This window comes from Sphaeramia orbicularis, chromosome 7 (assembly GCF_902148855.1).
Source record: "Sphaeramia orbicularis chromosome 7, fSphaOr1.1, whole genome shotgun sequence".
Classification (NCBI taxonomy): Eukaryota; Metazoa; Chordata; class Actinopteri; order Kurtiformes; family Apogonidae; genus Sphaeramia; species Sphaeramia orbicularis.
The window spans coordinates 33,598,738-33,626,174 of NC_043963.1; the positions used below are offsets into that span (position 1 = coordinate 33,598,738).

At 37.3% G+C, this 27,437-nt stretch overlaps 1 protein-coding gene across 2 annotated transcripts; it reads right to left on the reverse strand.

Moving 5' to 3' along the window:
- Positions 1 to 988: 988 nt before the first annotated feature.
- On the reverse strand, positions 989 to 27,437 carry ngfa (nerve growth factor a (beta polypeptide)). 2 transcript variants are annotated; one of them, XM_030139322.1, is made up of 3 exons: positions 27,262 to 27,437; positions 4,200 to 4,307; positions 989 to 2,247 (listed from the first exon to the last, which is right to left on the reverse strand). In XM_030139322.1, the coding sequence occupies exon 3, from the start codon at positions 2,234 to 2,236 to the stop codon at positions 1,364 to 1,366; it is 873 nt and encodes a 290-aa protein (XP_029995182.1). In that variant the 5' UTR covers positions 2,237 to 2,247; positions 4,200 to 4,307; positions 27,262 to 27,437; the 3' UTR covers positions 989 to 1,363. The 2 variants fall into 2 exon arrangements, with proteins under 2 accessions (XP_029995182.1, XP_029995183.1); XM_030139323.1 differs by having other exon boundaries at positions 989 to 2,271.

A 27,437-nucleotide genomic window follows, 5' to 3' on the forward strand; every position in this document is an offset into this window, starting at 1 on the left:
TAAAGACCCAAACATCCACTGTCGACCAAAAGCATCTACTGATATAAACTGTTTAATACCTGTTGACCCACTAATCCTATCAATACATCTAAATAATTGGTGTAAAATACAGTTTGTCTTTTTATAGTCATCAGATATGATTTTTTTTTTTTTTTTGACTTCTTGATGAAGGCTTGAAGCCGAAACACGCTGAAGTGTTTTTTAGGTCTAGATATGACCATGCCATGGTAAGAAAGGCATTTTAATGTTTAAAGAGAGTGCCTTGGATTTTTCTTCCAGTGTGATAAATACTTTTTGAACCCCTTTTTCCAAAGAGCACCTCAAACAAACTTTTTTGGTCCAAGAAGCATTCCCTCCCAAACATTTTTTGATCAGATACGACCCATTTGGACGATCAAAGGCTCCATAGCGAATGTGGAAACACCGTCATCTTCTACAACATTGATTCACCAGTAAAACCCATGGAGTTGGATCAATGACAGTGGATGAACACACTGGGTTTATGTTCAGTTAATGATATCTTTGCTGGAAAAGTCTCTGTTTTTGATAAATAACCCTCAAATTTAATCTGAGCTTTTAGAACATTTACATGATCAGGACGTTAAATATTGGAAAATACCAGATTTTCACTGGAAAAATGCAAAATACAGAGGATTGTTTTGTAATAAATGGGATAAATCTCTTTGGAAATGTTAAATTTAGAGAACATTGGGAATTGTCACAAAAGTAACACTGGGTCTTTAGGGATTAAGGAATATTTTCCATCTTTAAACATTTATATGTGAGTGGTGAGCCTGCCCTTGACATCAGAACCAGGGGATAATGTCAGTAAATTTGAATAGAAAACACACTTTACTCTACTCTACCTTTGCATGTGAATCCATGGACTAGTGCCTTGTACAATTTCAGTGCCCTCCTTTTCAGAAACATACCACAACATTACCATAATGTGAAGTGACACAACAACCCAGGCAAGTACTGAGGTGTTTAATAAATAACAGCATGAACAACACAACAACAATAACAACAACGACAACATTAAAAGCTTGATTTCATTTTGTATGTATACACATACTGTATATATTTTCATATTTGACTGTATAAACCATAAATATGACATGCAGTCCACATAACTTAAAACAACCAGGACTTTTTGGACTGAGGTAGGGCCAGGGGCCAAGACTGGATACATGAAGTTGTTTGTGTGTGTTAATAATATGTAGACTGTGGTTTGTGTGTACATGTGTGTGTCTTTGGAGGTGGGGAGAAGGATTACAGTATTGGCAATAAAGCTGCAGTGGCTGTTTAGGAGAAATGTGTGGTGTTGGTTCGTATTTCTGCGGTCAGGAGTCGTCCTCCTCAGTCAGTGCCCCAGTCGTCTCGTCCAAGACTTGCGGCTGAGAACGCACACACACGCAGCGTTGATGCGGATGTAACGCCAGGCTGTCTGTTCCTTGTGAATGGTCAGGGCGCTTACAAATATGTGTGTGTTGGTGCAGTAGGAGTTCCAGTGGCGACTGTCGATGCCCAGACAGCCAGAGTTGCCTGATTTGGAGCCCTGTTTGCCTCCCCGTGACCCTGACCTCCCCCCGCTTGATACCCCCCTGTGTGTGGGGGATCGGCAGGTGGTCTCATAGAAAAACTGTTTCTTCACCACGTTGTTGATAGTAACATTGGGCAGCACCGTCACCTCATTCCCACGTATGTCTGTGGCCCGTGTCAGGTTGCCTACCCAGGTATTAATGCTGTCACATACTGAGTACTCTCCTCGGTGCATGGTGTGCGATCCCGCTCTGCGCCGGACCCTCACCCCCCTCATCCCATCAGAGTCATAACCCTCACCTTCCAGGGCATCATGTGATGGGGGAACCTCGCTGAAAACCACACGGGGCGAGGGCCGGTAACGTCTTTTGGAAAAGAGCTTGGGGTCCACCACTGGGCTGGAGGGGTCAGGGGGGGAATTGGGGGGAATCTGACTTCTATCCCGGCTGTGGGAAGCTGCCCGATGGGGTTTCTTGGTCCTGTGGTGGCTGGTCCTATGATGCTCCTGTGATGAATGGTGTTCAGAGAGGTGGTCTCCGTCTGCTGTCTGCTGCTGTCCTGCTCTGTGATTGGCTGCTGTCTGCTGTCCTATTCTGTGGTTGGCTGCCCCGGTTCTCTGGGCCCATCCACCTTCCATGTTCAGTACAGCCTGGACGCCGATCAGGAGGAGCAGGACCAGTGGTGACGACCTCATGGGCACACGTCCTTGGCCAGAAAAAGGAAAAAAATCTGTTTAGACAAAGCCAAGTAAAGTGTGCATTAGGGCAGCGTGATACGTGGTTTCAGCATCGTCCATAGTGGTGTGAGAGGAGACATCCTATTGGACATGCAATATTAAGTAAGTCAGAACAACTAAAACATATTCTGAAGATATTTTTTTTTCTCTTTGGCTTTTAACTCAGTGTGAGAGGTTGGCTTTTATTGTTTTAATGTCAGCCCTGTGATAAACTGGTGACATGTCCAGGGTGTACTCCACCTTCGCCCATAAGTCGCTGGGATAGGCTCCAGTGACCCCCGTGACCCTAGTGAGGATAAAGGGGGTTCAGATAATGAATGAATGAAGGTTTTACTGTATAATTACTTTTACTGTTTTCATTCATTCTTTTACATTTTTTTATCTACTTTATTTTAAGACACACACATATTCACTATTAATTAGCTGCTTACTAGCAGCATACTATCTATTTGTTTTTCATTATAAATCATTAATTAATACTTTATTCTGGAAGTTTCTGCAAGAATTTCCCTTATATAGGCTCCTAATTACAGCTTATTCATAGTTAGTAAGTAAGTTGTTGTATATTAATTATGATCTCAATATGCTTTACTCAGTATGGGGCTTATAAGGTGGTAGTACCACAGGAACAGTTATTCTTCCCTAATAATACTTACCATAGGTGGTCTATTTATACGGAATGAAACACAACTACAACTACAAGTGCTAATAGTGTACAAATAACTCTTGGTTAAGTCGCATTTAGTAAATGCATTACAGCACACAATTACCAAACTAATAGCTAGTCTACTACGAATATACATGTTAGTAAGCAGCTAATTAATAGTGAATATGTGTGTCTTATAATATAAAGTGTTACTGTTTTATTTGTTTTTATGTCTGTGTACAGCACTTTGGCCAACTGTGTTGTTTTTAAAGTTCTTTATAAATAAAGTTGACTTGACTTGACATTCTGTGCTGTTTTTTTTTTTTCTTTTTTTGCTGGAAACTTGCATGGTCCATCCAATAGAACACAGTTTGTTCCAAAGTAAGGGTTCTTTACTTGCACAGTGAACTGCCAGTCACAATACATGATGAGTTTATCAAAAAATGACCTAATCATTGACTGCAACCTGAAAGTTATTAAGGAATTAGAAAATAACACCAAAAATAAAGATTTGCCTTTGCTGTTAGACCAAACACTGTTTTGTATCATACCAACAGAGTCAGTATTCAAGTAAATTCAATCCCAAAATCACTGTGGCTCAGTCGTCTCAGTTGTCATCTGCTTTTGTATTTGATGTGTTGAAACCAGTTGTACTGTGTAGCACAAAAACTCATCAAAGTTACTTTTACTTTTATTATTATTATTTGTATTTTGTATGCTGATGCAATTTTGGCTAAAATCACTCCAGTTAATTTTAGAATGATTAGGTGTTCCCAAACATCCACGTCATCTGCTTGAAAATTCTTCTATTTTTTTATCATGATATATTGAAAATATTTCAGTTATTTTATTCTGTAAAGGGGATCAGTCAGTGAACATGTTAAAAGGTTCACTTTAAATATATTGCTTTAATTTTTATTGGTTTTATCTGTGTGTCATTTATTTATTCATCCCTTCGGCTTAGGTAACTTATGATAAGCCTGGTTGTTATTCTTGTCCTTTTGGATATTTAATGTATTCCAGAAAGATTATCAATCAGTGGATCAAATGATACAAATAAAAGAAAAGGGATTAAAATGAATCATCAGTTGCAGCTCTTGTGTACACACTTGTAGAAGTACTGTGCTATTGAAATGATTTAAGCTGTGTTTTCTGTCAGTTTTGTGGGTAACAAATGTTTTGTCCATTTTCACTATTTACCAAGGGAACATCTTTGGCCCTTTGACTGGAGTGTGTTTTGCTGTGTGTTTCTCAGTGGTGAGTGTTTAAGTGTACCTGTGGAATGTGTCCAGTTGAAGTGGGAGCCCCTGTGGACTCTAGAGCCAGACTCCAGTGCAGGCCGGGCCCCTCATGCCTGCCATCTGGACCCCCTGAACCACAGCCCTGTAACACACAGACACAGAAAACACTTTACTTACTTACATGTCCTATATTTTACTAAGACCACTGACTGTTTCATGTAACAGATACGGTAATGTAACAGATATGTCTGCCTTTGTCAGTCTGTAAAAGAAAGGTTCAGGCAGCCAACTAAAAGACTACAGTAACCATACAGGAATACAGTGGTATAGAATTTTTTTTTTTTTTTAATGGGATTTACATTTTCTATTCCAGGAAAAGGCTTTTATCATTGCCCCGCCCTCCGAAGGGGAGGCAAGGGGTATTGTTTTTGGTTTGATTTGTTTGTTTGTTAACACTCTAGCAGCAAAACTATTGGTTGAATTCATACCAAATTTGGTTTATGTTATTGCCAGTGACCCAGAATAGATGTCATTACATTTTGGAAAAGTAGGTCAAAGTTCAAATTTTTAATGAATTTTTTTTAAATCTTTTTTTTCCCCATTTACTTACAATGGGCAAAATTTCAAATGTCTGTAGCAGCAAAACAATTGGTTGAATTCAAACCGAATTGGGTTTACATATTGCCAGTGACCCAGAATAGATCTCATTACATTTTGGAAAAGTAGGTCACAGTTCAAATTTTTAATGAATTTTTCAAATCTCTTTTTTCTTTACTTATAATGGGCGAAATTTCAAATGTCTGTAGCAGCAAAACTATTGGTTAAATTCATACCAAATTTGTGTTGTAGATTTCCAGTGACCCAGAATAAATGTCACAACATTTTGGGAAAAATAGGTCAAAGTTTAAATTTTTATGAATTTTTATAATCTTTTTTTTCCCCATTTACTGATAATGGGTGAAATTTCAAATGTCCGTAGCAGCAAAACTACTGGTTAAATTCATACCAAATTGGGTTTATAGATTGCCAGTGACCCAGAATAGATGTGATTACATGTTGGGAAAAGTAGGTCAAAGTTCAAATTTTTTATGAATTTTTTTTTTTTTTTTTACATCTTTTTTTCCCATTTGCTTAAAATGGGCAACATTTCACATCTATAAAAAACATCAATTTTGCTTCAATTTACTTCAAACTTGACACAAATATAGAGGTAACTGATATGCTGACATCAGCACACGCATAGACATGATGACATCAGTTGGATCCATGCCAAAATACGCTACAGTACGTGCAAGGGGCGGGGTTTGTTGTGCCTGGCACCACTTGTTTTGTTTTGGGTTTGTTTCTTGCAAAGTATTTTAAATCATCTTATGTGTACACTAAAACCTGTTTCTTACTTCTCTCATGACAATAAGAAATAAAATGAACAAATCGCTGAAATAGTGCATAATTTTTTTGTGCTTTCAACTTACTTGCAATATTTACTGCGCATATGAAATGATTTTAAGACCACAAATTCTAGCCCCTCATCACTTCATGACCCTTGCATCTATCAGACATACACAATTTACTATTATCAGCGCTTATCTCCCACAAAACACACACACACTCACCATGTTTAATTGTTAATGCCTAAACTTGCTATACACTGGAATGCGTGGTATTTCACACCTCATTAGATCTTACCTACAGGGTGGGGAAGCAAAATTTAACATATTTTGAGGCAGGGATTGAAAGACAGTGTATGACCAATTAGTTTATTGAAAGTCATGAGAATTTTTTTGCCACAAGAAAATTTACATAATAGAAAATGTTTTTATTCTATGTGTCCTCCTTCTTTCTCAATAACTGCCTTCACACGCTTCCTGAAACTTGCGCAAGTGTTCCTCAAATATTCGGCTGACAACTTCTCCCATTCTTCTTTAATAGTATCTTCCAGACTTTCTCGTAATAGTTTTGCTCATAGTCATTCTCTTCTTTACATTATAAACAGTCTTTATGGACACTCCAACTATTTTTGAAATCTCCTTTGGTGTGACGAGTGCATTCAGCAAATCACACACTCTTTGACGTTTGCTTTCCTGATTACTCATATGGGCAAAAGTTTCTGAAAAGGTATGGATAATAGTGTTAGGTATGATTATGACATCAATATATGTTTGGTTTCAAAACAACTGACGTAGTGCCTGCTGAGAAAAAACAACTAAATGTTCATTGTAAATTTTGCTTCCCCACCCTGTACATGTTGGATGTAAAGTTCAGTCATCATGCATCAGTCGTGTAAGTATATGCATACAGACTTTGTAACATGTCTTATCTGAACACACATGACACACATACAGATGGAGGTATGCACGTAAGGCTGTTTCTATGAATAGTTCGTATGCTAAGATGCCGTGACGTGTATGAAAACACCCCCGACCCCACTAACAAACATTCAGGAGGTCACTGAGGTGAGCTGAAACCGGAGTGTCAGTATTCTTGACTTATTTGCAATGCACAGTAAAACACATCTTGTCGGCATGGTGTTTGAATACCACAAAGTTTATTAGAGTTGTAAATGTTTACCTCGACATGTTTTGATTTTACTACCTTGTTGTCAGTACTCCACCCTTTTGGCAGGAGATAAAAAATATTCACAAAGTGAATTCTGGCCTGCAGTGATATTTGCAAAGAAAAAAAGATTAGTTTATTCGTTTTAAGATTTGATTGCACTGGAGTTCTTCCTGACATGTCTATTTGCACTGACATCTTCCCAGTGATGTGAACAGTAACCAGAAGAGGTCAGTGTTGTCTGCATTTCCTACACTGACTAGAATTCAACAACTGCCTAAAGCAGCTGAGAAATATCAAAATATCACAGGCCCTGCTGGAAATAGAGCTGCACAGAGGGACATTTAGTATCTGAAGTCATTTTTCAGGTATTTTCCCACAGAATAAGGAAGATAATTTCTGCAGGAAGTCCATTCTTTTACCAAATCTTCCACTGGATTGTGATGGAAAGTACATTTGTGAAACATTTCAACTTATTTAAATCAACATGAACTTAAACTTGTGCATAGATATTAAGAACAGAAGCAACGTGTTCAACAACTTTTTAAAGACTTTAATTCTGTTTCTGTTCCAATAAATATATGAGATACTAAAAATCAAATATTATACTCTCATTATCACAATATTTTAAGCCTCTTCAAAATCAGGTATGTAAAATCTTTTGTATAATTATAGTGTTGCATTACTGATTGTTTTTCAAAGTAATTGATTATATTTGTTATATCTGTATAATCAATCAAAAAAAATTATGTTTAAACACAATAGGTTTTTCTATAAAAGATGAAGGTCTAGAAAAATAGAGTAAAGAAACCACTAATAAGAACAGAAATAATATTATTTAACTGCCTTTTAGATTATTTCTTGAAACACATCTTATAATATTTATCCTTTGCTTAACTTTCTAAATTATTTTGTCTTTTACTTATCTCTTTAGTGCATTTTCCATCCTTTATTATATGTTTTTTTTTCTTTATCTTTTGTTCTCTGGGTCTTTTGTGTGTCAAGCAAATACAGTTATTATTATTAAATAAAGTTATTATAGAGATTCTGTTTAAATTTGAATGTAATATAAAAAAAAAGTCCAGTCCAGTAAACTTGTAACACGCGGTAAAAGTATTGTACACACCCAAAGCAGGCATTGTACCGATGCTGCAAGATGGTTACTTCTTATAGAGTATTAAAACTTCTGAATGTTTCTTTGAGCACTGACACAGGGTCTGTTTGACGCTGCATGTGCAAACTAATCTCGTAATCAATCTTCTGAAGCATAAAAATCTGTCTTTTATGATTTCGTAGGTTCTGACCAACTGGAGATGTATTTTGGCTTCAGTAAACACACTCACACACATATGGAGCTGGTCCAAACAGGCAGCCAGTTGATTGATCTGGGCTGACGGGCAGTTCACTATTTACATGGCCCAGGGTGAGCCGGGAGGATCCTAATGTTAAAAATATGTGGCTTGTGTTTAATGCCAGTGGAGCCAGCGTAAACACAGCAGTGCAGGAGCGCAGGGGTCAGAGCTGTTTAGAAAGCACCTCTGACTTATAGGATTACTTCAGCACTGCATCAGAATCTGTCTGAATTTGTCTCCAATCTCCGCACACACACACACAAATACTGTACACGGCATAATAAACACTCATGCACTGCCATACAGCCTCATGAGATGCTCCTGTGGTTTTCCTGTATTCCAGTGGAAGGGGCTCGGATGTGCTTCCAATGCTATTTGTTTGTTTTATGGCTTGGCAGAAACAAATCCACGCTCTGGTTTAGAAATTTGTGCACCAGTTAGACTGTGAAGTTGTATATTTGGGCTGCACTCGTAGGGTGTTGACTGGGTTTGGAGGAGACAAAGTTAAATGGTCCAATGGATTTTACATACTAACATACAGTATATCCTATATCACACAGGCGGTACATATGGTCCTGATAACACAGGAAGTCTTAGATTCGTGTGTGAGGCTCTTTGCAGTTTGATGTGTGCAGGACAGTGAGCTGCTTTCCTCTTTAGTATCCAGACGGAAGAATTCACAGGCACACATGGGAGAGATGCCCTGAAGAATAAGACAGCCAGTATAGGAGACAGTCCCACTTATGGACGAGCCAAATCATGACAAAGGTATTCCAAAACCATTTCTGCGAATGCCACACAAATGACTGGAGCTGCATGGTTCATATTTCCAGACACACAACATACTGTAATAATACACAATGTTATAAACAAAGCAGTGCTTCTATATTCTTTTGTGATTCATTCCTTGTACAGTTGTCAAGTTTGCTCCGAGGATCATGTTTATGAAAACAGCCTGGTGTAGCTTAGCGTCCCTTGTCCTAAGGAGGATTCCTTTGCTCACAATAGGCTCCATAGATTTGCCAAGATGTAAATTAAGACCATTTCTACTGAGTCATTCACCACTTCCAAATGCTACAGTGGCATTGTTCAGTGCGCCATAAGCTAATACCTGCCTAAACAAAAGTGCCAAAGTTGATGACAACATGTGTAAAGAGGATGTAAGTGACACAGCTGCTAGGTCAGTGGTTCCCAACCTTTTTTGAGTTGTGACCCCATTTTAACATCAAAAATTTCTGGTGACCCCAGACATTCAAAACGGAGATTTTTTTTTTTGCTAAAATTAATTTGTTTTTGATCATGTAATAGTTTGCTATACTATGTTGCAAATAAATAAACATTAATTTTAGAGGACATTTTGTCTATGTAATGTATATTATTCTGGACAGAGGCAGAAAAGCCAAGTGTAGATTACTGCAAAAAGTGAGAATTTTATTGTTTTATGTACAGCCAGTCCAGCTTGTATTAACAAGGCTGACAATTAATACTGAACAAACAATAACGCAAACTATGAATTATGAAAGAGCTGCAGCATCTGAAACCGACCACAATGAACATTTGAAAGATAAACAGTACCACAGTGCTTCAGTTTCAGCTTCAGAGTTTGTCATGTCTTTTATGTATTGGAACCGTCTCTCTCAACTCACCATATATTTTTTATTAGTATGTTGTTGTTTTTTTAATCAATTACTAGAAATTTCAGGCATCTCCATTTGAATTCCAGGTTGACCGCAAGGTTGAAAAACACTGTGCTAGGTTGTGACCTACAAAAGCAATCATTATGCAGCAGAAGGGGAAAACACCTCAGACACACTAATTGCTTAGCCCAAGGCGGTAAAGCCCAAACACATATTTACTGACAGTGTAAAATTAGTTAGTAATACATTTTCATTTAGTCTGACAATGCGGTGCCTGCATACTGACATATTACTGTAAGTGGCTCCAGTAAAATGTGTTGAATGTGATACAATAACAACACAGCAGGTGAGTCAAAACAGTAAAAGGAAGCATTGCCTGCCATCAAACACAGGTTCGTTTACACTTAGCAAGGGCATTTTCCAGTGAGTGGGATAGATTAGTCATGAGTTACAAGTGTTTGTTAAAAGATGAGCAGGAGCAGCATGTCAGCAGTTCTCTGAAACAAACAAACAGCTCTCTTTCACAGTGATGACAACTGCATCAGGTTATGAGGGAGTGAGAAAAAGAGACCGACAGCTGTAGAAAGACAGAGCAGAGAGAGAGGGAGAGGGCGGCAGGAAAAGACGAGACGAAGGTAAACAGTATTTTTGTGTGTCGCTCATCGACCTGGTGCAGTTCAGTTCCTCCTGCTGTCATCTACTGGAAATAATTACAGACAGGGACTGACCGCTGGGTCAACTCATAGGCTTTCACTTTTAAAGACGCCTTCGTTCACAGTTGTTTGAAAAATGCAAAAATGGAATGAAATGATTCAGTTAACCCCTTCATGCATAGTGGTCACTACAGTGGACAGCCATTCTATTCTTTTGTATATTCATGAATTTTGTCATTTTAGTTCTATATCAGCTTATGTATCATCTCATACACTGCGATTCATACCATTACTGTAACTTTGCTGTTCTTGATAAACCTGATCTGCAATAACATGTTTGACTGTAAATCAATTGCTATTAGACTTTTTTTTTTTTTTACTTTTTTTTTTTTGCATATTATCTCCATGAAGTAAGTAGTAAGTAGTATTAGAGTATGTTAAAATGTAGGAAAACATGAAGTTACCAGCATTAAACATGTTTTTATTTCAGAGTTTTCACACAGTAGATCGGTAAATACATGTTTATTTACTTCAAAAATTAAACACATGGTGTCCAGCTGAGTGGACATTTTTGCAACTCTATGAAAAATAGGTTCATAAAAAAATTTCAATCGCATTTTTTTTTTTTCATGCCTAAAGAGGAATAAAACACTCAGGAAAAAAAAATCTTGATTAAGGTTCTTATAATTCATGCATGAAAGGGTTAATATAGATATTTACAGATGCATTTTTAAATAAGTGTCTTAATCAAGTCTCTTTTCTATTCACTGTTTCATTCACCATTGCAATAGAAGCTTGTCATCAATGGAAAGTCACTCTGCTTGTTACGGTTTAGACAACCTGCCATGTGAAAGTATTACAACTGCCAAGATACAGCCATGAATCAGTTTTTGTCACGCAAAATGATGTAATGCAGTGTCTCTTAAAAGCACAAATTAAGTTCTCCAAATGTTCTGGAGAGGTTGTCAGAGAGTTGTAGGCTATTCTTGGAACCACTTCAAAAGTGTCCTATATGGGATACACAGTATAGGTTAGACCGTCTGAAAAACTTTACCACGATGAAGTAAACTATGGAAAAATATACGTTTGATAAGTGACAGGGAATTAATTTCATGTAAACGCTGCTTTGTTTATGATTGTGCTTGACGCAGTTTTACACAATGGGGTTAGAAAGATTTATCTATCTATAAGGTTTATTCAGGTAGGATTAAATGTAAACTAAAACTATTTGATCGATTGCACAGAACGACACAGTTCTGTCTTATGTCAGCTTTTCAGCACTACTATAAACTGCTTTTTAAATTTCTGTCATGGTTCATTTTTCAGCTTTATGTCTTATATTAATACTCATATAAGCACTGCAAAAATCTAAATCTTACCAAGTGTATTTTTCTCATTTCTAGTCAAAATATCTTATCACACTTAAAATAAGACATAATCACCTAAAGAGTAACTTTTCAGTGAGATAAGAACTTATTTTTAGACAATAGATCTTGAAAATCTTATTACAAGAAATCTTACCAAGATAATTTTCATTTGTTCCACTGGCAGATTTTTTGCTTGAATTAAGCAAAAAAAAAATCTTGAATTAAGCAAAAAAATCTGCCAATGGAGCAAGATTAAGGGGGCGAGAGATTATAAATTAAACTTCATCCCGCTCCTTTTCTAATGGTTTACTTTCTTTTTTATATAATTCTTTTGTTGTTGATTTTATTGCAAATATTCGAAATAAATAAATAAACAAACGAAGTGAAAATTATCTTGGTGAGACTTCTTGAAATAAGGTTTTCAAGATCTATTGTCAAAAAATAAGTTCTTATATCTCACTGAAAAGTTACTCTTTAGGTGATTGTCTTTTTTTTTTTTTTTTACTGTGATGACATATTTTCCAAGAAATGAGAAAAATACACTCGGTAAGATTTAGATTTTTGCGGTGTGGTGGTATTCACGGTAATTATATTTAGAAACAAGTTATTTTTATTCTATCTTCTAACTTCAGAACATGACAGATAATATCGTAGTTACATGTTGAACAGCATACTCTACAAACAAAAAATTTAGGATATTTCTTTTTTTTTTTTGTCTTTTTTTTGTCATTTATGCCTTTTGTAAATAAAACCATGTCTGGTCATTAAAAAAATGTGTTTCAGTTCAAGTCACATACAAAAAAGTAAAAAGCGCTGTACAAGAATCCCAACTGAAAAAAAAAAAGGCCAAAAATTAAAAATCTCTGCAACTTTTTGTTTATAGTGTATCTATGGTGTTGTTCTGCACTTACATACAAAATACTGAGAAAAAAAAAATAGTGAACTATGGTGCACTCAAAGTTTAGCGACACTTGGCACTTGTAATGCGAGTAGCAGAGAGGAAGGAGATCAGCCTCTGTTCTATACCTCGCCCCAGTCTTCATGTTTTAAAGATATTTGCTGTGAAAAGTAAGGCACCTGTTGTGCATCAGGAATACTTCAAACAGCAAACTGCACTGCCGTGGCCTCAGTACACAGGAAGAAAGAAGACAGGCAGCATCGAACTGACAGACGCAGAACCTGTAAAAGCACTTGACTCCTAAGTGTGATGACAAATGATGTAAGATATACTGGGAAAAGAACATTTACAATATATCTGCACAAAGTAATATATGGTAAAATGACCATCTGTTAGAACACAGACAAAAGCCCATATTATATGTTCAGTACTTGACATCAGTTAGTATTAAAGTGATAGGTTTAGTGGACACCGCTATAAAAAAGCCTGTTCAACATAGAAATGTATTTCACCAGAAAAAAATCGTTTTAGAAAGACTGGCCTTTAATTCAACTTTGCTGACTGATGCTGGCAGCTGTACAGACGCTGGTACTTCACATATCAACAACACTTTCCCAGCTCAAACTCCTGCTGCTAACAAGACCTCAGAAACTTATCCGTGGAGTCAGATTTTATGAGCAACCACTTCAGACAAATTAAACTTTAATCATAAAACCATTGTGCCCTGCAACGTGAGAGGGAATATCAGAAAATCTGTGTTTGAAGATAATTTGTTCTTTCGATGAGCTTATTTAGATTATAGATATTGTGGCGCCTGGAGGTTATTTATTTAATACATTGCCCTTTTATCCAGGTGTTTCTCTTCTCTAACAGTGGTGAAATAAAAGCTTTCTTAAAGAGGATTTAGGGAATTGACCCATGAGTCCAGGGCATCTTGAGAACATCAAGAAAGAAGGGAGCCAAGGTGTAGAAGCTAAAAGAAACAGGCTTTGGCAATCATCCAGTGTCTTTATCCTGCTGTTTCGGAGCTTTCTCTATCTTTCTATCTGAATCTCATTTGTCCGGTTTCTTTTTCTTTTTGCTCCAAGAATCTGACCTCACGGTTATCTTTTCTTTCATGGTTGAAATCCAGTGGAAGCTTCCTGGATACACTGCACTTTCTGTGTCTTAAAAGAATACCAGATTTCCACCACATGTTTGCAGGTGCAGAATTACTCTTTTGGGTCACATCCTCGCTATCATTTCCTTGTGTTTGTGTTTGTGTGTATCCACAGAGATCTGATTCCCTTTCTCTTTCCCATTTTGGCAACTTTAAACCAAGACAAATGTGTGGATGTTAGTTTTGTGTGTTGTTGGCTACAAGTAACTGGCTATTTCTTCAGAGGCTGTAAAGTGATTTTTCTAAAGACATGCCAAATATGCAGACAAAAGGATCTCAATTAGAAATCCCGGTGGAACCAATACGTCTTGGAATTGGGCTAATTAAAACAGCTAGACATTTGTCTGCATATGGCTCCACTTTTTCTATTTGAAAAATACAATGATTCCAATAAAAATCGAAGTCAAAGTTTTAGGTCAGGACATAAAAAATGTGCCAACTCATTTTAGCAGAATGTGAAAACCTACTGTGCAAAGTTATTCCACATGCCTGTAATACCACATACCTCTAATGACATGCATGTGTGAATAAAACATATTTAAGACAGGAGGGAGTTTAAGTGTCTCCCTTTTGCTCAAACACACTTTAACACTGTCATGTCTTTCATTTGCATCCAAGATACTGAAACACAGGAACCGCAGGCCTTAGGTTTTTGATGTGTATTGTATCTTGTGGCCTGAAGAAGCTCTTTTTGTCTATATCTGAGCTGAGATTTCACACGTCTTCAGCGAAAGCTAATGTTACATGTGGTTAAAAACTTTTAAGTCAGTTCTTGGCACGGCTTTTGTTCCAGAGTCATTTTGTGTTTGCAATGGCAATCCTGAGACAAAGCAGAGACATGACTACAGTGTAACCTCAGCCTTTCCCCTATTGTCACACGTTGTCCTACAGTCAATCGAACAATAGTTCATTACAGAAAGATTGAATCCTTGTGTATTTTGTGAAAAGAGTCCAAAACAAACAACTTTTAGCTGACAGTAAGACTCAAATGTAATTTCATTTAGAAGAAAGGGATGAGTAGCAAATCGAAACTACAAACTGAAACAATGTGGTTCTTTGTACACGAGGACTGTAGTTTTTTTCTTTTGTGTGTAATAATGTGGTTTGTAGCACTTTGCCTTGTTGCGATAAAAGCTGTTCAAACCATCTATCAATGGTTTAGACCGTATTTTTATTACATCGTTTGTATAAAAATGTAATCATGTATGATTTGCATATGGAAAAGCTTTCCTATCATAATAATAATAATAATCATCATCATCATCATCATCATTCACATGCATTTGGTTAATTATCATAATTATCTAAAGATGGAATATGCTCTAAGTATTAATTTTCAATATACAGTATGTTACACTCATATACATGGAGTGTAACAGACTTTTTTCATCTTCCTGTCGTGTTTCCACATCTATAACAGCCTGTAGACCAGTGGTTCCCAAACTTTTTTGGCTTGTGACCCCATTTTAACATCACAAATTTCTGGTGACCCCAGATTTTCAAAATAGAGACATTTTTGGTTTTTTGCTAAAATTAATTTGTTTTTGATCATGTAATAGTTTGCTATACTATGTTTCAAATAAACGTTCATTTTAGATGACGTTTAGTCTATATAATGTATGTTATTATGGACGGAGGCAGAAAAGCCAGGTGTAGATTACTGCACAAATGTAGAACTTTATTTTCCTTGGTCTGGATATGTACAGTCAGTCCAGCTTGGATTTACAAGGCTGACAATACTGAAAAAACAATAACTCAGACTATGAATTATGAAAGAGCTGCAGCATCTTAAACCGACCACAATGAACATTTGAAAGATAAACAGTACCACAGTGCTTCAGTTTCAGCTTCAGAGTTTGTCTTTTGGGATTGTCTCTCTCAACTCACCATATATTTTTTTAGTAAGTTTTTTTTTTTGTTTTGTTTTGTTTTTTTATCAATTACTAGAAAATTCAGGCAACCCCATTTGAATTCCAGGCGACCTCACATGGAGTCCCGACCCCAAGGTTGAAAAACACTGCTGTAGACTGATTTCTCTGCAGAGGTTGTGGGTCAGACTTTTAGAAAATGCAGAGAAGTGACATTTAGGCACATTCCTGAGTGCCTCCACGCCTCTCGTCTCCTCCTCTACACTGACAACAGGGCGACACAATCTACCATTTTTTTTAGAATTGGAGTTGAAACACCAACTAACGTGAGGATGGGTGCAAACATAAGCGGCAGGACCCTGACTACAGCTCGATAAATATCTCAACTATTAATAAAAAAGAGTTAAACGCTACCTGTTGTATTTGACCATAAAACTGAATTTACTTCATATGAGAAACTTGGAAGCGTACAAACCAACAGTCTTTGTTTGCTGATGTAATGTGTTCATTGCCCAAAAGCATTTTCACAGAGCATTTTCGATACTGTTTTGTGCTCCTATTGGCTGCTGTTTTGACTCCAGGCTAAAAGCATGTCTGGCAACGAGGCAAAACCACAGCCAGATCAACATAGCTGTGTCAGTGGTAGGCCCTCACCCCTCTCCTAAAAACTCGGCCCACTCCCTCCTGTGGACCAGCAGACGTGGGAGGCCAGTCCTCCAGGCCTTGAAGGCAGGATGAACACGGTGATTAACATGTTTTCCAGAACCCTAGTTTTTATGACCTTGACATTCAACAATCTTCTCATGACAAGTGGTTAATCTTTTGGCATGGCTGGAGTAATAACTCCCCTGTCCTGGTGAGAATCTAAGATCCCACAGTGGAGCGGTGAGTGGAGGGCCAGAGGGAAGGATGTCGGACTGACCATGGAGAGAGATGTGGACAGAAGGATGGAGAAAATACAATTAAAGACTTCAGAACATAATGAAAGGCAGGCTGTGGGTAGAGTATGAGGTGTTCTGGGAGTTGAACAAGTAAAGCAACAAATGATAGAAAGTGGGAGAGAGAGGATGGAGGAGGTTGTAGCCGAATGACAGACAAAGAAGAGTTCAAGGAAAGGGAAGGCTTAAGGGAATAAGGGCTGATGGGAGTTACAAAGCACTGAGGACTAAGGGACACATGTGTGATGACAATAGTTTTAACAGAAACTATATTTCTCCTCTTTGGCGGACAGCGAATGAACTGTAGTTTCATATTGTTTATCGACACGAAGAGCATCGACTAGAGCAGACACTGAGAGGCATTAGCACCCAAACATGTGTTCAGATAAGGCAAGTTTATTTGTATAGCACATTTCATGTACAGGGCAATTCAAAGTGCTTTATGTAAAACATAAAAGCATCGCAGGAGACGCATAAAAATACATTTAAGATGAGAGAAAGTTAAAATATAAAAACATTAAAATTAAAATAGACATTAAAATCATCAGCAATTAAATGTGCTTTTAAAGTTCATTTAAAAGACATTATTTAAGAGTTTAAGGGAAAGCTGCAGTAAACAATGTTTAACCTCCTCAGACCCAGCTATGGGTTTTCTGTCCACATTTGTGAACAAGAGTTTCACAACTTTATACAAAAAAACAAGAAAAGCAAACTGCCCACCACAAAGGACATTCCATAAAAATTTAAAAAAAGTGCATCTGAAAAAACTGTTGCATTATGATGTTTCCAATATAGGCACTTATTTAATAAAAAACAATAAAAGTGTGTACTTTGCTGACATTTCCTGGGTCTTAGGAGGTTAAGACTAATGTCATTGGTTTTATGTTTACATGGACACAAATAGTCTGGTTTGGACAGGATAATATGATATTGTGATCTGTGCTAGTGCCATATTCAGAACACTGGCATGCATTTAAGCCCTGAATGTGACAGAAATCAAACTCTCATTAGGTGAAATAAATCTCAGTGGTGTTTCTGATAAAGATCTGTGACTAATGTGAGTATGAGTCATTTGGTTCATCAGGCTGCCTTTGTTTTGACTCATCTTACATTTTAGTATTTGTGCTTCGAATAATTCTTTCACAGCTCGCGCCCTGAATGAAATGAAGCGTATATATTTGCATGAAACCTGCAAAGGAGTGATCATGAATGAGTCACCCAGGTGAAATTACTACTCAAAAATATCGTAGGCATTAAAAGACAGACACCTAAATTTTCCATTAGGCCGCAATTCGCTCTCGTCTGACACCGCCGGCATGGGTGTGGGCCGACAAGTGTAAATCGGTTATATACATGCGTCATACATCGACACATGCATGTACTGTATTATTTGAATATTTTCTGCAATGAAGCACGCGGAGCATGGCAAATTTGTTGTAAATACTCACCACATGAACATGTAGCAAAGGAGAAGAAAAATGAGAACCAAAGGTGCTCTGGTCAGGGCAGCTCTTGAGGCCTGTTATGATAATATGTTAAGCAAATTTAACCTCAGTGCACAGACGCTGTTGAGAGGGTTGTATACAGTAGAAGTGCTCAGGCTGCAAGCTAGCGTTGAGCTATGCTTTCCACGTCAAACTGCTGGAACACAAAGTTAATCCAATAAACCTAATTTAATTTTCTTTCATCCTGGTGGTTTAGTATTCAGGTTGAACCAACCAGCATGCCACCTCTGGGTCATGCAGGGATTAAGTGTCTTTGCTTCAAAATACTGGAGCAACATGCATAATGACCTCACGAACATGAAGACATCCTCCAGACATGTGCAATTAAAGAGCCATCACACATAATTACAGTAACAACCTCATTACAACAACTTTACATCTATTTGTCTTGCTCAGTCTGATTCTTGTTACAATCTCAGGCAAGAAAAATATTGACTTTGTCTCCATGTCCCAAAGGAGTTTTTTACATCAGTTTTTTTACAACTTTAATCCATTTTAAAAACTATAGGTAAACCATATATGTGTGTTATATCTTTTTTACCTCCGCCAAGGAGGTTATGTTTTTGTCAGCGTTGGTCTGTCTGTCTGTCTGTCTGTCTGTCTGTCTGTCTGTCTGTCTGTCTGTGTGCAAGATAACTCAAAAATTTATGGACGGATTTGGATGAAAATTTCCGGAAATGTTGATACTGGCACAAGGAACAAATGATTAAATTTTGGTGGTGATCAGAGGTGGAGGGGGCACTGATCTGCCTTGGTGGAGGTCTGCGTTCTACGAGTGCTTTTTTTTTTTTTTCTTTTTTTTACGAGTGCTTTTCTAAAAAAGACAGCACAGACCTCCGCCAAGGCAGATCAGTGCCCCCTCCAACACACACACACACACACATATCTCTGATCACCACCAAAATTTAATCATTTGTTCCTTGTGCCAGTATCAACATTTCCTGAAATTTTCATCCAAATCCGGGGCACTGATCTGCCTTGGCAGAGGTCTGCGCTCTCCGAGTGCTTCTAGTTTTTTTTTTTTTATTATCTTCAATTCTGTTTTGCATTTCTGAAGCTGACTTTCTATCTATTTTGCATATACCAACATATGCTGTCTTATTATAGCCAGTATTGACCAATATACACAGTTGGACAAATTTTTTTTTGCCTCTTCTCATGAAATTATCGTGATAATGTGATTTATTCTTGACAGATAATGTGTAATTGTAATCACTGAACCTGGTCAAAGGTGATTACTGATGTCTATAAATTGGAATAAAAAGAGGAATGTGCCTGAAAACTAAATTATTCCAACTTTATGGACAACAGTGTATTATTGTGTAGTACAACACATAGTAAAGGTTGAGCATTCAGTTGTGCTCTACTGTTTACTCAATGACTCTGAAGGGTTTCGATGTAATTTATTGCGTTGCTGTGAATAGCCTTGTCAAATCCTCGCTGAATTCTCTTGACTGCAAAAATATTAGTGTTGTCGTCACTCCCACGCTTGCATTTGTTTGATTATATTCTCACCCCTCTCACTAAAGACTTGACCCGCCATTTTCTATTCTGTGTGGTCTCCACATCGTTCTGTCATCTGTCTCTCTCTGCTCCTGTGTCTCCCTAGCTCCCCCCTCCCCAGCTGATGTCAACCACCTGTCTGCGTGGGACCTCCCAGGCCCATCCTCTGTCTGTTAGCAACACACCATGTTCAGCTTCTGAGCCCAAGCGTGGTGAAAGAGATGGAGTGGCATCTTTCCAAATGGTCTGCATGTGTGTTTAGTGCCACTGTGTGATCTGCAGATGAATTAATATTTACTGTTTAGCTCAATGAGACGGCAGCTGTGAGAAATGGCATCCTACGGAGTCATCCTCCCCTAAACTCCTCATAACACATTGTAAAAAAAACTTAATAACATAAAATAAATGATTCCAAAACAGAAGTAAAGAAACTGCTTGTGAAACCCATCATGCCTTTAAGCATTCTGGGATCCTGTCTGGCTCGTTGCGTAGGCGACCAGTCTGTTACGACTAGTCAGTAAGTCATCTTCCTTCACATTGTGCATTTCCAAATTGACTTAACCTAAATAGGCACATAATAAGTGGCCTTACTTGTATCCTTGGGGCTAAGGCGTGTAAGTGTTTGATGCGTATCCAACACAACCACATACATACACAGGGAAACACACGTGCATTGCTCATACAGTAGACATGTACAAACTACATTCCTCCTGTGTCGCTAAGGTTTACGTATCTATTTCTTCTGTGCAGTCTGTGTTACTCGAGCTGCCATTTTTTTCTGTAAATATGTGAAAGTTTTAAATATTATTACAGTTCTTCATTCTAATAGTTTGGGCTAATCTACACATATAAATATAAAAGAGTAATGTAAGAGGAACAGGGACATATATATTATTAATAATATTTTAGGGAGGGGGGTGGGATTAAATAAATTGCACTTCTTCCCACCCCTTTTTGGGCTTGTAAATGGAACCATTATGCTGTTCTTCTGTCTAAGATTGTTATGATTGTTGATATTTGTATTATTATGTATGTTTTGCTTGTTCGCATATATGTTAAATTTCATTGCATGTTCGGAATAAATCACTGAATCAAGTCAAATCAAATCTTATTTTATCTGTATATTAAAAAAAAAAAAAAAAAAAAAAAAAAAAAAAAACACTTGTGTAGATTTCAGCGATGGGGTGTTTCATGCCCAGACAAGCTTAAGTCAACCTACCAATTGGATATAAAAATGAGAAGAAAGTGAGAGTGAGACGGTGTCATCACATCAATCCAAATGTAAACACTCACAGAAAAAAAAAAAAAAAAAAAAAAAAAAAAAAAAAAAAACAGAAGGGTTGCGGTGAAACAATTCAAAACACTAGATCACGACTGTATCAACAGATGAGGCTCATAAGGCTGTTGTAAGAACGTCGCCAGTGATTTGGTGATTTATCAGCTACTGTGGGTTTGAGCTGTGTGCACATGCAAGAGAAGAAAGCACGCCATAGCTGAAAGTCACAGAAGCATTTAATGTGGAATGAGCAGGCATGTCTGCACATACAGTTGTCATTTCTGAAGCATATACGGTGAACACACGCATATGTGTACGGACGCAGGTAAACACGACCTATTGATGGAGCACCTGTCAAAATCAAATCTTCAACAGTCAAACACAAAGACTGACTCGCATTAAAGGCCGCGGATTCAGTTTTCAGTACAAGGAATATTCCAAACACTGGACTGTGTTCTTGTTCTTGATATACTGCAGTGCAAAGGAGCTGAAAACGACATCCATATGGAGCAAAAGTCCCGGGACAATCGAATTCTCTTCATGCCCGACAAGAATTACATCCAAATCCAGCAGGTTACGAATGTCAAACAATGTTAGCTGTTATTTCTATTAAATAATTTAGTTCCAAACACTGCGAGAAGTTGTTTGTAAAGGAAACGTCAACAAGAATTACTGCAAAAAGGACTGACATCATGTTTCTACGTTTTCCATTCCGTCCTGTATGTTCTCTGCTTCTGTGCCACATGGTTCACAATCCTGACCTGCGCTGACCTCCATATCCCTGTTCTCCTCCACAAACACAGACGTAACCCTGAGTCTGAACTCTGACCTTTTACCTCTCACACTGAATCCAGCCTGAACTCTACAGCTGGTTCACTTTAAACCAGATGTTCTGACTCTATTCTGCGCAATGACCTGTGCCAAACTGCAGCTCGAGTCAACCAAAAAGATAACCAAAGTGGAGTTTGGGTGTAGTTTTTGACCCATGAATTATCATCTCCTTTTTTTTTTTCTCAAACAGGGAAGCTTTGTTCAAGATGTCTGGACATGTGACATATTTGAGACAGAGACACATTAATAGTACATTTTTAGGTCTCTTTTCACATAAAAAAATGTGAAGATAAATTATTAGGATCATTTGTAATGTATTATTTTTAGTATGAATTAATATAACAATAGAGTATATATGAAAGTTTGTATTTTCTCTGTCATTGAACATAGTTTTATCATTATTTTAGTTATGTAACAGAGTTTCAAGACATGTTACGTGCTGGCAGGATGTACTTCTGCAGGTTTACATGGGAGACTGATGTTTTGATGTTTATCAGACCAGGTTTTTGGGATAGAGGTTTTTTTTTTCCAGGTCTGCAGGTACAGCAGAGATAGTTTTGACAGGAGCTGGAAAATAAAACTATAAATCTTCCTCAAGGTTTTGTGGTCTGAAAAGAAAAGTTGTAAAAAAATATCTGAATGTGGTTTTTACTACCAGCAGGTATTCTACTATCTCTGCTATTCTAATAGTTGTGGCTGGAGGGCACTGAGGAATAATCATTATGTTTTATGCTAAATGAACACATTACACTAGGCACTTTTCCACTGACCCTCAGATTGTGCCAATATAACTTGCATATAAAAATTTACTAAACACAATGACAATTTTGCACAAACTCTAATTTTTTGAAGAAATGTTTTTGTGCTAGCAAGAGGTGGTTTTTCGGGCATATCACAAAACTGCAGTGGAAAGACCTTTTTCCACTAGAGTCACATGTACAAAAAAAATGGATTTTGACAGACGTTACAACAAGCAAAGAAGAAGAAGAGTTTTAAAAGAAACATGGCACAGTATGTGTGGACACACCAGGAAATCGAATCATTTTTTAATTTAATACAGAATAGAGGGGTGATATATAATAATAATAAATATATCTGTATATCAACTTAATATTTATGTTCATCGCAATGTTGATGGAATGACTTCTCGTGTCATCTCGTGATAACAAATAAATACTCGCATTTGTGATTCAATGGAAAAAACAAAATTATGCACTTCTGTTTTTTCAACATTTCGTAAATATTGGTAAAGTTTTGCACAGATGTCCAATGGAAAAGCGACTAGTGACATTTAAACCAAGGCCACCACATCAGTTATATCATCATGTGATTTTACTGATCGCAATGTATTTTAGTTCACTTAAAACAGTGGAAAATACTGTTTTTGTTAATACTGTTGTTTTATTCTCTTAGATGAATATCTGAGTTTCTAAAAAATATCCTTGTGAGCTAAGGTTACTTAAAACAGCAATATTTGAGTCATACTGGGTGGTGAGTTTGGCTGGAGACCCTCAGGTTAAATAGTCACATTAACTGTCAGTCCAGGTGTGCTGCTGCTGCTGCTGCTGCCTCTCCCCTGCCCAGGTGTCCTATACAACACTTCACAGTCTAGACGGCTCACATCATTCCATCCTTTATGTGTTTAAAGGGTGGATCCTCCTCCTGTTTTTGACTAAGTGAGAAGATTTCATGCATTTGCATAACCGCTGTGTTGGTGGCATTTTTTAATGTCTTAGCACTAACAGTAAAATCAAAATATGCCTTAATTTTTTATTTATTTTGACCATTATTAAACCATGCAACTCAATAAAACATATCCTCTTTGACACTCTATATAAACCTCTTATTTACTATAATCTGTTGGATATACCCAATATCTGTAATTCCGACATTGTGTCATGTAGAAAACTGATACAAACTTTCTGCTCAGTAGCATGAATTTCTGTTCGACAAATATGCAAACGATCTATTAATACACAATCTACTGATATTACAATGTTCATAAATGTTGAACAAGTCAAATATGACTGTAAATTTGGACAGAAAATTCAAATTGTAATCATAGCTAATGCATATATTTAGTTTTAGTGTAACAATCATATAATAACAGGGGAGGAAAAACAAGCAAAAAAGATGCTATTAATTTTACTGTCTTAAAAACACATTACCTACAGAAAAGGTAAAAGGAAATGTGAGGAAATGTCAGTTGTTTTTATCTGAGACAAAGTACTGATATGAAAAATGCTATTTGATACTGAAGCTACTATTATTACTTAATTATCACAAAATACTCTCTGATCTTAAAATGTATTGATGGTAATGTTAACATTTTCTATGCTCGAGAATGCTAACAGTTTTTAATAACGTCATTTAGTTTTGTCTTTGTCTCTAAAACACACACACATGCACACAGTGGTGCTAACATAGGGAAAGCAGTAATTCAGCTTCAAAGGGAAACCTGAGAGGGTCATGAATAATCACAGACATCTTTGTCTGCAGGGGAAAACAGCACTGTCCATCTGCCCTTCATACACATACACACAGTCGTTTATATAGCTTAAGCTGTTTTTAGCAGTGCCATAGGACGCACTTACAGGTTTGAAGGATGTGTAATTTGGGACCATTTTCTTTGTAAAGTTCAACCAGAGTCCATATGTTATCTCTATAAGATAGAATAATCAGGGTAAGAATATTGGAAAATGTATTATTATTGTTTCTTTTTAAGGAAAATACAGATATATATTGTAGATTCTCTTAAGCACGACAAAGAGCTGCAACAAGATACGATGTAAAGACCTAGATTTACAAGCCAGCAGATAAAATGTCAGCAATGGCATGAGTGTAAAAAAAAAGATATATGTGTAATGGAAAATGATCTCAACATGTCAAAGTCCTTAACTGTTTAAAATGCCATATCTCAATACCTACTGTCCTGACACAAAATGTGGTATCAGCGATATACACTGAAGATGTTGCTGATGTGTTTGCTTTAAGGTGTGGTACAAGCTACACACACCCACACTATAAGACATATCGTACATGTGGTTTCTTTCACCATTTATGACTCTTTTATGGCAGTGTCTCAGGCTGCTGTCTGCCTTACTGCTTTAACCAAACACATTTTAAAGGTACAACGCAGAACATTCACCCAGGTTGGTGTGCATATGTGTGCTGGAGGCTGTACTGTGGTGAAAGTTTGTTGACGTTAGGGGACTCGGAGGTAAGCGTAGTTACCGTTGTGCATTGTTACCACTGTAGAGGAGCAGAAGAGTGAACAAAAATATGACACTTCGGATGTTTGTAGATAATTTGAGCCAAATCCTCTATTTATCAGTGTATAGGCAGTTGGAAGGTAAACGATGGAGCTCATTTGTTAAGCAAATTTAAAAATTGGACCAAAATCTATTTTTTTTCAGCCCCCCCCAAATTATGTTTGACCATGGCGGTGGTCGCTGATGACCCCCCCTCAAAAACAATTTTAAACAGTCCTGAATACCTGACATATGACTAATTGATGCCTTTGGGATCATTTAGAACTGCTTTAAAGCAAATTAAAAAATTCCACCAAAATCTCTTTTATTTTTTTTACCCCCCCCCCCCATATGTTTGACTGTGGCAGTGGTCGCTGATGACCTTCCTCCAAAATGGTTTTAAATAATCCTAAATACCTCACGTATGACTAATTGATGTCTTTGGGATAATTCAGAACAGTTTTTCAGCAAATAAAAAATCTGGACCTAAATCTCTCTCTTTTTTTTTTTTAACCACATACCCCCCCTTATGTTTGACCGTGGCGGTGGTCGCTGATGACCCCCTCTCCAAAGCAATTTTAAACAGTCCTAAACACCTCACATATGACTAATTGATGCCTTTAGGATTATTTAGAAGTGTTTTTAAGGGTATGTCATAATCCACTCTCACATTGGAAATAAAAACACAATTGTTGCAGTGAGTAATGTTCCTTATATGTGCTACATGTTGTTACTTTATAATTAACTATTTTTAATGACTTATTACCTACAAACATTGTCAGTTCTGACATAAGCATAAAATCTAATATTATTTGAATAATAGCAGTTTAACTCAAAATACGAAAACCAATCCTCCCACTTTGTTCATTCATAAAAAACATCAAAAATATCTTTTAATCTCAGACTAGTCCTGAATTATCCTGCGTTAAGCACATGAACAAAGTACAGTCTCTGTTGAGAGGTCATGTAGGATATATAGCCCGGCGGCTGCAGATTTCTCTTTCCACTTCCTCCAAGTGAGAAGTGATGAAAACACACTCAGCTTCCCTTTGGCACACAGCAGCAAAACTGAGACTTAAAAAAAAAAAAAAAAAACAGTTTTTGTATAGTCTGGAGCACATTTATCTTGAAGGGGGCTTTACATTTCTGGCCTGTATTCAATGTTTTTCTTATCCAGCAGCGATGGCTACACAGAGCACTAGCTGTATAAGAGGACAATGTACAGATGCGGGTGTGTGTAGTAGTTTAAAGTACAGAAGTAATCTAAAGCACAAAAATATATACTCCCTTGTCATTATTGATAAAATACTGTACTTACCATTTGCAAATGTGTACATAACAGAAACATTTAACATATTTTTCATCTCCTTTAGATTCTATTTAGATAATAATACACACATGTCCAATATTGGTGACCGCAGCACTATACCTATAGGAAACAGTCGAAGCCTTTCATCGGTAATGCTTGTTTGTGTAAATGTTGGTCTGCAGTGACATTCCTCCCCTGTCAAAGCCTGAAAGGAATTCCCTGGTAGGAGTGGCAGGCATGAGGTCTGTGTTTAGCACACACGCTTGCATATACACACAGACAATTACACATAAATATCCATATTAGAATATAACAATTTGCCCAGTTGCACACATGTACGAGCGTCAGGCCCCACCCAGACATAAGGATAACCTCAGCAACATACTTCATGTTGGACATTGGAGCTCATCAGAATCTACAAGTCCTTTGAGGGTTGTGTAACATGAGCGGAGAGAAAGACAGATAGAAAAAGAGGGGGAGAGAGAGTCCGATAGAAAAAAGGAGAGAGGAGAGAGAGAAAGAAGGTAACCTGATGTCCCAGGAGTTTTCTGAACAGTGAACTGGTTCCCATTGAAGTTTGGAGAACCCCTTTTTTTTTTTTTTTCTAATCCTCACCTCTATTCTCTGTTTCTCTCGCCCCTTTCTTCTCTTCTTAAATTCACCCTCTCCCTCTGTATTACACCTGGCAAACTACTACAGTATATATGACCTGAAACAAATGAACGAACACAGTCCCCAAAAAATTACATTCATCCCTGCACTAAATGTGTTCTTGTCAGTTCAGAGTCGCTCCAACAGAGCCTGGCAGACTATGGCTGAGCTCATCTCAATTTAGAGGCTTCACTTTCACTAAATGACAGGTATTCAGGAAACTTTAGAGTAAATTCTCTGAGGGAAATTCTTCTTTTTTGTCTACTGCAACTGTCTTATGCACCCACAGCACACACAATTACACCCTCTTTAATTACAGATTTAAGGGAACAAGGTTGAACTCACCACCCTGTTAAAGCTCCTTCTCTTCTCTCCCGTTAAGTGTAAACTTCCAGATTAACTCTGCTATATTCCACCTCACTCTCTCCAGGTCAAGGGCAGAATTATCCCAAACTCCAAATCCCGCTCCTGCTTTTAAAGCTGTGAATCCAGGTCCCGGGCCATCCACTTCTGTCTGTCTC

What these genes read in the sequence shown, in the direction of transcription:
- ngfa (XM_030139322.1), bottom strand. Translation starts at nt 2,236, where the DNA reads ATGAGGTCGTCACCACTGGTCCTGCTCCTCCTGATCGGCGTCCAGGCT.